The following is a 10,094-nucleotide window of genomic DNA, read 5'->3' on the forward strand; positions in this document are numbered from 1 at the left end:
TTGAAACAAAAAGGTAAAATTGTGGAACAAAACAATATTTGTCGTATTAATATTCAGATCCTCAGCTAATGTAAGTAATGAAAGTGCCTCCCCTGACAGCAAAAGACTCCAATACTGGATGCTACTCTTGACACCCCACCTCCTCTACTTGATGCTTGGAGGGTGCTCGCTAAAGGTAAAAGGCCCAACATAGGGTGCTCGCTGAAGGTAAAAGGCCCACCTCCCACTACGATGGAATCATCTTTTCTAGCGACCTAGTCCTCACCAAGAGACATTGTTGGTAATAGTGGCTACAAAGTGTAGAGCCCTAGAAAAAACTAATTTAGTGTAGAAAATACAGGGACCGACACTATGGAGTCACGAAATGGCATGGAAGTGAACAATAGTTAAAAAAAATACTTATGAAGTTCAAAACAGAACTCAATATATGAATTTTAAGATATGTTTAGGTTCATTCTATGTTGTGAAGTTAGACATGCAAGTGTTTGAGATTTTGAGTTCATTATCTCTATCTCTATATATACTACCTCAAAAAAGGAAACATTCCATTTCCTCTCTTACGTCCTCCTTCCTCTGACAATCTTCCTTCGCCGGTTTTTTTTTTTGAGGGAATCTTCCTTCGCCGGTTCATACACCTGCTCCCCTTTGCTGGGCTTTTTTCATCACCCTTCGCACACACAGTTGCAGAAAAACCCTGAAACCAATACGCACGAGAACTGACCGGGAAAGGTCCCCCAAAAGGTATCTTCACACAAACCCAAACTATCGATCGGCTCCCATCTTCACACATGCCTCCGTCTGCCATCTTTTCCGGCAGTCACCGCAACCAGAGGTGCCGCTTCCCTCGTTCTCGCCCCTCCCCCTTGCACACGATCCACCACCAAGGAGGGCGGTTGCCATGGACGTGCATCCCATGGCACTGTCTTCTTCATCTGCGCGCACCTCCTCATCCTATGTCCTCAACCAAGACCATACTATCCTGCCTCTGCTGCATGTCTAGAACAGTTTGCTAGGTACAATGGAGTTTCACCCTGGAGGTGGTGCTCATCAAGATCGACGCCACCGAGGACCACGGCCTCACACAGGCCCACAACATCATGACTCACCGTCATCTTCTATCCAGGGCGTCCCCAGGGACTATACGGCAAGTACTGGTTCAACGATTTCTACAGATATTATTACTTTATACATGTGTAAATTTCATTTGCTTTCTGAAATATTTATGAACAAAGCAAACATCCAGTATAAGGTGTAACAGTGTACTTGTATTAGGTGTTTCAGTTTAATAGAATAAGATGGACAAATTTCTTTCATTCATTGTACAAAAAAAGTACACTAGCTAAGTCTATTGCAAATTTTAACACGATGAGCTGAGAAAGTTTGCACGGAAGTACTGCTTGCTCAGTTGCTCAGCTTCTTGTCCAATTGCTGATGATATTACTGGTTTGAGTTCACTTGTGCCACTTGATGCTGCACTCGACACTACAGGAACAGAAAACATTTTTTTGGAAACAAACAAAGTGAATTGAAGACATGTGAAAACATGCTCAGACTCTACTTGACTAGACATACCTTCGTTTTTGGTAGAAAGGCAATTCTTGGCCACTAAGTACACAGTCGATTGCACGGCTTAAATCCCTACAAATTGAAATGAGTAAGAGCACAGGGTAACATGGAGTGTTTGTGCATCGGTTTTACAATATGTACCTTCCAGTGACTGGCACATTGTTACTGGGTCTTGAATCATCAAACTGCCCGTGGTAAAAAAGTTCAAATTTCCTTTGCTCATCCTGGCACAAAGTTTAGATAAAACAAGAAATCAGGCACAACGTGATACAAGAAAGCCAAGACACTGGACATATAAGCCTCATGAATTCATAAATCATGAACATCCGAGTTGATGGTGTTACCTTTTTGAACAAGTAGAACTCTGGTGTGCAAACTGCTCGAAAAGCCTTAGCAACTTCTTGGGACTGCAAGGTCCAGTAGTAACAATCAAAAGTAAGCAAAGAGTTGGAGAGATCACAGGGACTGCATCAGGAAGCAAATATAGTGGGCAGACCTCATCATACAAATAAGGAAAAGAGTACTTAAACAATTTTGCCTCCTCAGCCATGTACTCGGGACCATCCTGCAGAGTCACAAGATTAATTTGTGTACGAAGGGGAAAACATGACAAGTTGCATCAACCATATTGGAATAACATGTCCAATAGCAGGTTTAGTGAGCACCACAGACCAATCCACCTACTTTGATAGCACAAAATCGTTCAGGGATTTTAATGTAAAAACACCTGCACAGAGCTAGACAAAAAGCATCACAATACATAACTCCAACAAGCAAAGAACAAAACGAAGCATCTCCCTAACTGAATGTTTACTACAGCAATCCTTACAAATATGTATGGCAACTTGAACTGAGACGGACAAACTAACGAGTAAGTTAAGAGACTACTACAACAACATAGATATATATGTGGTAAAAGTACTATTTATCCAAGATAGTAGTGAGTCATTTTAAATAATATCAAAGATTAGACAGTTTGCAGATTAACAAATGCATCATGTAATGCAATTCAATTAAAAAAAACTGAATTAGAAAGAAAGTACAGAATAAGTTTTTTTTATTGCAAAGCTCAACATAGTTATTTGTTTCTTCTGAAATGGGAGCATGTTAGTTCACCACATTAGTCAAGTTAACTATAATCATTTTATTAGCTGGATTGCTTTAATCATAAATTAAAGTAATATGAATTTTCTGACAAAATCCTTTTAAGTTCTCTGGAAGAAACGCCCTGGTTAAAGTGCATAGAAAGGAACTAAAAGCTATTTATGCTTGCTGGTTGTAAGTTGTAAAGCCTAACCTTGGGATATGTGACAATTGAATTTGAGGATATGGCGATAGAAGCAAGTCCTTTCTACATTGCATTGTATCAATGTCAATTTAAGGCTAAAAGCACAAATTGAAAAGAAATTTTCAGGTTGTCTTCCAATGTGCTTACCTCGATGTAAAATGAAGTGAGCTTAACAATATCACTTTTCAGATGTTTTACAAACGGACAGTGATTGCATATGAACATAACCTGAAAGAAAGACAAAGTTGATGAATGAGTTGGTTAGTCAGCGAAAAATAAGAACGAGCCTGCGTCTGTTTGTACATCTGAGTAGATATATGACACTTGAAAAACAAATGTTTACTAACCAACCGGCTAGTCAAACATTTCAATTAAGCTGGGATGTGGCAAGAGTTGCTACGTGGCGAATATCTTCCTTCTAAGTCCCTTTCACAAGTTGCGGCGAAATTTCCCTTTATGGAAATGTCTAACGGTAAATTGATATAACGTTGCCACTAAATATCTATTAGACACCCCAATTGGACGAGCAGAAAGATAGCCAACGAGTGAATTGCGAGTGCACAACCACTGCCCCCAAGTCTAACTGAAGGTAACGAGTGCTGAACAGAAATCATGCACGTTTTATTTTTTTTCAGTCGTCATTAAAGTGAACTGTGCATCTACTGCGCAGATTAACCAAAAAAAAAATCACTGACCAGCAAAGCAGGGCTGGCCTCGAAGTCATCCAGTGTCCAGATTTTCCCTGTCAGGGGCTCTGGGAGCTGCATGGTCACCAACAAGAAACCATAAAGAACAGCACAGCAACAACATCAGGTTTTAATCCTGATTAATCATGGGCTAGAAATCGAAAAGGCAAGAACTTAAAGCGATGAAACGACCTCAAACTGGGGGGCGCAGAAGCCGTCAGAGACGTGGGTCGACTCCAACCTGGCTGCAAGCATCCGGAGATATGGCGTAAACTTTCAAGCAGCAACAATGCGTCAAATAAGTGTGTTCCATAACTTCAACCAAATAATGAAGCTCAGCCGAAACTGATGTAAAGCCAGAGCTACTTCTGGCTGCTGGAACCCTACCTCCCCTATCCCTCTCTCATTAGGCTGTAACCACTTGATTCTTTATCTTAATGTTAATGAAAAGACAGAACCCCTACCGTTTAGCCTCAAAAACATAGTTAATCATAGAATCGGGTATCATATATGACATCTGCGCCTATATTGTAACCAGATCACATACATTACAAGCCTAACCGTATTATAAGCTCCTAAATTGTAATCTTATTCAGAACAAGCTCCGAGAGAGCAGAGAGACAGCCTGTCTTTATCAGATTTACAATGCATACATCCTCAGTGGTCAGTGGATCAATGAGATAATTGATAAGAGGACAAATTTGAGAACAAAAGAGTTGCCTGTCGATGGCGTCTTCTGGGTCATGGCGGGAGAGGGGGCGTCGTAGAAGGCCCTTCGCCGGGAGAGGGGGCGGGCCCTCACCGGGGGAGAGAGCGTCGGGGAAGGAGGCGTCGAGGGAGTCGCCGGGATAGGGGCCGTCGATGGGAAAGGCGACGCCGCGAGAGAGGATGTCGCCGGGGCACGGAGGCGACGAGGGCGTCGCCGGGAGACGGAGCGAGTCAACCAGCCGTCGCCGTCGCTGCTTAGTCGCAGGCTCGCAGCCGCCAGCCGTCATGGCAATACGATTTTGGGCTGTGGAGGGGTTCGGTACGGCTAGGTTAGATGGAAACCGGGCCGCACGGAATTGGGCTCAAATTTTAGCGCTAATAGTCCATTAGGTCATTAACGGTTCTTTTGGGTTAGCGTTAAATTGCTATAGCCGGTACAAAAAGTTAGGCTTTCGGGCGATGCTCGTTTAGTGGTACAAGAGGAAATCATTAATTGAAAATTACTCCTTTCAAAGTTCTCTCCCACCACAGGTTGCGAAAATGGCTCACTGTATACGCGTCACTTGTCGCATTTTAAAAATTTCTTTTTTCGTACAGCTGTTCATTCAAATCATCTTATCTCTTAAACCATGCGTCCAATTTTGAACCGTTTTTCTCTACTCCTAATGAAGCAGTTGGTAGTTTCCGCCGGTCAATTTTCGTCCCACCACTTTCGTCCGGGTTTTTTTCGTAGGTTAACCTTCGTAGGTTTTTTCTCGTCCTCCTCCCACCTTCGACGATCCCCTCGCACCTAAGAAAAAAAATCGACCGACAACCCATCGCACGAACCAGGGAGCGAAGCCCCCTCGCACAAACGAGGCTGCTCTCCCTCCGCAAACCCTAGCCGCCGCACAAGGGAAGAGACGAGGGACAGCAGGATGCACGCTGCGCCGAGACGTGTCCGCCGCCGGCCTCTCCGCACTCCGCACCCCATTCCCCACCTCCTCCGGTCCTCGCACAACCGCTCCTCCGCGACGGCACCAACCCTACAGGTGCCGCCGGCCAAGGCACGTTGCCTGCTCTCCATGCGCCGCCGCCAGCCCACGCACGCCGGTCAAGGCCTTGCCCCAGGCCACGGTTGGGCGCCGTGATCACTAATCTCCTCTCTGTGGCACCATCTCTCTCAGATCCAGGCTGCTCAACACTGTCGAGCCCCAACCAGAGCGCCCGTGCCTCACTGTCCTCGTGCGTCGTGACACTGTTTTCACCCCGTAGCCTAGGCCACGCGGGCTGACAACCATCACCGCCATCCTCACAAGCCGAGCCAGGTTGAAGGATGGCCGTCCGCCAGCTGCGAGATCCATCCACCCAGTTTTGCATCCATCAAGCACCAGCCACCAGGTAGTAGAGATTTCTCCTTTGATTTAGCTGGAGATGCCGCTGTTGTTTGTTTGCCTCATTTTCTCCAGCCGGTGCCGACCTGCTCGACTAGACCCCTGATTTTTGTTTTGTTTTTGCAGTGATCTGCGATGAGGCGTGGTACGACTCCTTCAACATGTTGGGAGACTAGGCCGGCTCCAAGGACGACAATGATTACTCCAGCGTCAGTGGAGGTATTCTGCTCGCCCGGTTTCTCATGCCCTGGAGTGCAGTTTCAGGATCGCAGTGTACTCAGCATCAGATGCTCCCCATCCGTGTAAATCCAGATCCTCTCCCTGTCTCCCGGAAGACGTCGCTGGCGGCACAAACTCGTCGCCGTGCAAGGACGCGGTGTGCTTGGTGGACGTGGAGGCGTGCCAGGGTGACTCCTCCGACCCCCGATGAAAAGCGAAGATCCGGATGCTACTGCTCCTGTTGTTGTTGGTAGCCTGAAAGAACGGCAGATCGTGGCATCGTGCTCGCCTTGGCCTTTCCCGGGCTTGGTCCCGAGCTACAAGGTCTAGAGGATGTCAGTCGCCAGGTTCAGCCCGCACCACCCGAGGAAGAAATCGGCCATCGTCGGGCTCTCCTTCCGGAGAAGATCGTACGAGGGGATGAAATGACCGAAATGAGTGAGTCAATAACAGCACTTTCATCTACTTATCCAGCAGTACCATTTAAATTGTTCATCAGCATTTCGTTTATGCTTTGCTGACAAAACTGACGATAAATTCAGCTGGCTCGGCGAAGTACCTGTACCCGCCGAGAGTGGGCCTGAGGCTGCCGTATTCGACCGACGAAAAACCTTCGGAAGGCTGCTGGTCGGTCCTCAAGCCGTCGGTGTTCAGAGTCAGAGGGGGGAAGGCTTCTTCAAGTAAGAAGCAATGTTACTGAGACTCCTGATATGCATTCATCCACTGTGTATTTCTTCAGGATGGCTGATTGAATCTTTCGAAATTGATTGCAGAGACAATAGGAAATCTCTAGCCCCAAACTACTCCCCCTACACCCCGATTGAAGCAGACATGTTTGCCCGCGCAAGGAAGGTGTGCCACATTGCGCTCCCGTCGCTGAATAATCCACATGACTCCTTCCCTTCGCTTCTCATTGTGAGCGTTCAAGTAATTTTCTCATGTTTCTTCACCTACTTAACCAAGTAGTGTTGATTGTTTAGTACATTTTTTTGAGAAAAATGATTTGTTAGTCTGAGCTTAAGAGGTTAATAAATGATATGTACAGTTGCCTACCTATCCCACTACCATGTTCAGTGAGAACGACGGCGATGGTGTAAGCCCGGTCCTGTATTTGAAGATATTCGACAGCTTTGACAAGGAGATTTCTCCTCGACTCAAGGACAGCATCAAGGTAAGCCAAATTAATTGCATTTCCATGGCATCATAATATAACCCATTTTGAGTACGCCTGAACAAATTTCTGATGAGTGCATGGTTATGCAGAGTGTGATGAATGAGGAAACGAAGAAGGTCAAGGGGTTCCCGGGGGACAACAACATGCCCTACACAGAGAGGCTGAAAATCGTGGCCAGCATTATAAACCCTGAAGACCTGCAGCTCAGCACCCTGAAGACCTTTAGAAGCCGGTGTTGTCTAGATCCTAGCACAAGTTCTACTCCCTCCGTTCCTAAATATTTGTCTTTCTAGACATTTCAACAAGTGACTACATACGGACCAAAATGAGTGAATCTACACTCTAAAATATGTCTACATATATTCGTATGTGGTAGTCCATTTGAAATGTCTAGAAAGACAAATATTTAGGAACGGAGGGAGTACAAGGTAGTAACCAGTTATACATGCTTCCTCACATCTCCATCAACCCACATTTGCTCAAATTCCTAAGTTCTTGATGCACCCCCAGTCCCGACTGAAACATCTGCATCTGTTCATTGTGATGTAGGGATCCATCGTCAGCGTTGTTCATTGATTCAGATCCATTGTGCCATTGGAATGACTTGGATTCTGCCGTTATCACTAGCCCGAGGTTCAGATCCTAGACCTTGGCTACTCAGCTAGAAGCTATGTCAGACCAACTTCATTTAGTTCTTGAGATTTTTCGTGGCTTTGGATTTATAGTCTACGAGCAATGCTCATGCTTCTGTGATTCCTTCCAGCTCTAAAATACATGTATGCTTTTCTCTATGATATACTACTAAACTATAGGTGGCCATCATATTTTAGATAAATGATGATGTGGTAATGCACACCTTTTAAATGCTGCACGTGTGGTTCAGTAAATCCTCACTATCATGTGTTGTGGCGTCCGTGTTGTTTTCAGAGCTTGAAGCAAGCAGAACACTGAATATATCTTTAGGGCGGAAGATATATTCAAAGTCGTCTCTTGTACTAATGTTCAGGGCAATGGGCACTTGATATGTTAGGGCGGAAGGTTGAAGCAAAGAAAGCTGCGGCTCTTTAGTACTCCCTCCGTTCCTAAATATAAGTCTTTGTAGGGATTTCACTAGATGTACTACATACGGAGCAAAATGAATGAATCTACACTTAAAATGCATCTATATACATCCGTATGTGGTTTATAATAGAATCTCTAAAGAGACTTATATTTAGGAACGGAGGGAGTATATCTTTAGATTTGCGGCTCTTTGAGCTGTGGTACATTTGATTCGAGACCCGGATGAGGTCGGTTAAATTAGGATTAAAGTCTGCACAATAACTAGGAACACCGAACAAGCATGGCTATTCAGATGAAGTCTGCACTTAAAACTATAGGTTTCCTTTTGGGCTCCTGTACAGCTTCGCTAGCATCATAAATTAATTGTGGGATATAATGCACAGTAGTAGCTTCTTCTGTTTATTGTGGAAATCTTCTTAGTTTATAGGTTTCCTTTTCGTCTCTTGTACTAATGTTCAGAGCAATGGAAATCTTGTATAATAATCTGTACGTAGTTGATACTAACAACAGAATGATGACATGTTTGTTTTTGGGCATAAAGTTATGCGCTGATCCTCTCGCATTTGAATTCCGGTCTTACCCTGACTATGCGGATATGCTATTCTAGGTTGGTTTTACGTTTCTTATTGGAAGAGTGAGATGCCCAGGACAGAATCCAGTTTGTATCAACGCCTCATTGGTAAGGATGCTCAGGTTTAATGTTACTGCAATTTCCTCCCTAATTTCAGCCCTAGGAACTATACCAGATCATCATAAGGGTGTGTGAACTCGCACCTGGTCTTGATGCTATTTTTGCTGCATGGTAGTCATTATTTTCTTATGTCTTGCTAGATGACCTCTTAAGTTCCTATTTTATTTTATTTCTCTTAAGAGTGGTGTCTCTTGCAGAATAGAATCATGTAGATTCGGCTTCATACAAGCTTCATAAAGAAATAGTTTTAAGGGAGGACTTCAAAGAGTATTTTGCCAAATTTGGTAAAGTGCGGGTAAATTGATTTTTGGTTGTCCTTTTTCTTTACAATTGGTCATGGAGCTTCTTGGATTAAACTTGTAAAGAGTAGTATTGGAAAGCCTCATTTTTGTAAGATGCTCTGGTATTTCTGAGTAGAAGTAAGCAAAGCCAAAAATGGTCGTTAGAAATTATTAGTACTCTAAAAAATTTGTAACACATCATATTAATTGGGAACTCAAATCTTGGTGCAAAATTTAGATCTGTGCTATAAATGCAGGCAATACAAAAGGTAGGAAGACCATACGAAGACCAATACAAATAGGAGGATGCATGAGCTTCAGATATGATTGAATTCAGTCTGAAGACGAAGACTTGAAGGAGGAATTTGTGGAGAATGGGAAGGTGGATAGAACATGGGAACCAATCAAATACGTGTAGGTATGACATGGTGCTTTTTTTAATCTCTTGCGGATGTCAATATTTTTCTACAGTTACATATATACAACTGAATCACAAAGGATTTTATTTTTGATTAGCTAGGTACACCATAGAATAGTCTCACATCTTGGTTTATTTATTACCCTGTTTAAATATCAACCAACATGCTTGTCAAATTTATAATTTGTTATTTGCTTGCCTCAAGGCAATATTCTCCCAAGATATCTCTCTCTCTCTCTCTCTCTGTGTGTGTGTGTGTGTGTGTGTGTGTGTGTGTGTGTACTTGGACAGAAACACTCCCATACCCGAGGTCTCAGTTAATGTACTGCTGTTGAATTCTTCTGTCACTTTTGATACAAAGCTATAGCTATACTTTCATTTGCCAAGAAGATAAAATAGGTTAAATACTGTGATTTAGTTACTTTCAGATTTTGGTATATTTTGAAAAGTGCTCCACCAATATGAACGAAAGGAGCTTGTATTTGAGGTAATAGTCTAGGAAGTTTTATTTAAGATATCATCCGTGTCAATGAAAAATAGTACTAGACGTGTGAATAAAGGCCACCTATGACATACAAAGTACTGCAATAAAATCGGAGGGCTGGGGAAGTGTTGGACTGGAGCCTCG

At 43.6% G+C, this 10,094-nt stretch overlaps 1 protein-coding gene and 1 pseudogene across 1 annotated transcript; one reads left to right on the forward strand and one right to left on the reverse strand.

The window, feature by feature from the left end:
- Window positions 1–1,282: 1,282 nt before the first annotated feature.
- LOC119282355 lies at window positions 1,283–3,813 on the reverse strand. Its single transcript, XM_037562608.1, has 9 exons — window positions 3,733–3,813; window positions 3,550–3,615; window positions 3,002–3,082; window positions 2,864–2,917; window positions 2,063–2,131; window positions 1,911–1,973; window positions 1,708–1,790; window positions 1,573–1,638; window positions 1,283–1,482 (listed from the first exon to the last, which is right to left on the reverse strand). The coding sequence occupies exons 1-9, from the start codon at window positions 3,793–3,795 to the stop codon at window positions 1,452–1,454; spliced, it is 576 nt and encodes a 191-aa protein (XP_037418505.1). The 5' UTR covers window positions 3,796–3,813; the 3' UTR covers window positions 1,283–1,451.
- A 1,352-nt stretch (window positions 3,814–5,165) lies between these two features.
- On the forward strand, window positions 5,166–7,291 carry LOC119280101 (annotated as a pseudogene).
- Window positions 7,292–10,094: the final 2,803 nt, after the last annotated feature.

The sequence above is a fragment of the Triticum dicoccoides genome, chromosome 3B (genome assembly GCF_002162155.2).
Source record: "Triticum dicoccoides isolate Atlit2015 ecotype Zavitan chromosome 3B, WEW_v2.0, whole genome shotgun sequence".
NCBI lineage: Eukaryota > Viridiplantae > Streptophyta > Magnoliopsida > Poales > Poaceae > Triticum > Triticum dicoccoides.

Excerpts from the sequence above, each read along its gene's own strand:
- LOC119282355 (XM_037562608.1), bottom strand. The coding sequence starts at position 3,795 with ATGCTTGCAGCCAGGTTGGAGTCGACCCACGTCTCTGACGGCTTCTGC. Across the intron at positions 3,083-3,549 it reads AGGCCAGCCCTGCTTTGCTG|GTTATGTTCATATGCAATCA; the intron begins GTCAGTGATTTT and ends TCTTTCTTTCAG. Across the intron at positions 1,974-2,062 it reads TTCCTTATTTGTATGATGAG|TCCCAAGAAGTTGCTAAGGC; the intron begins GTCTGCCCACTA and ends TGGACCTTGCAG.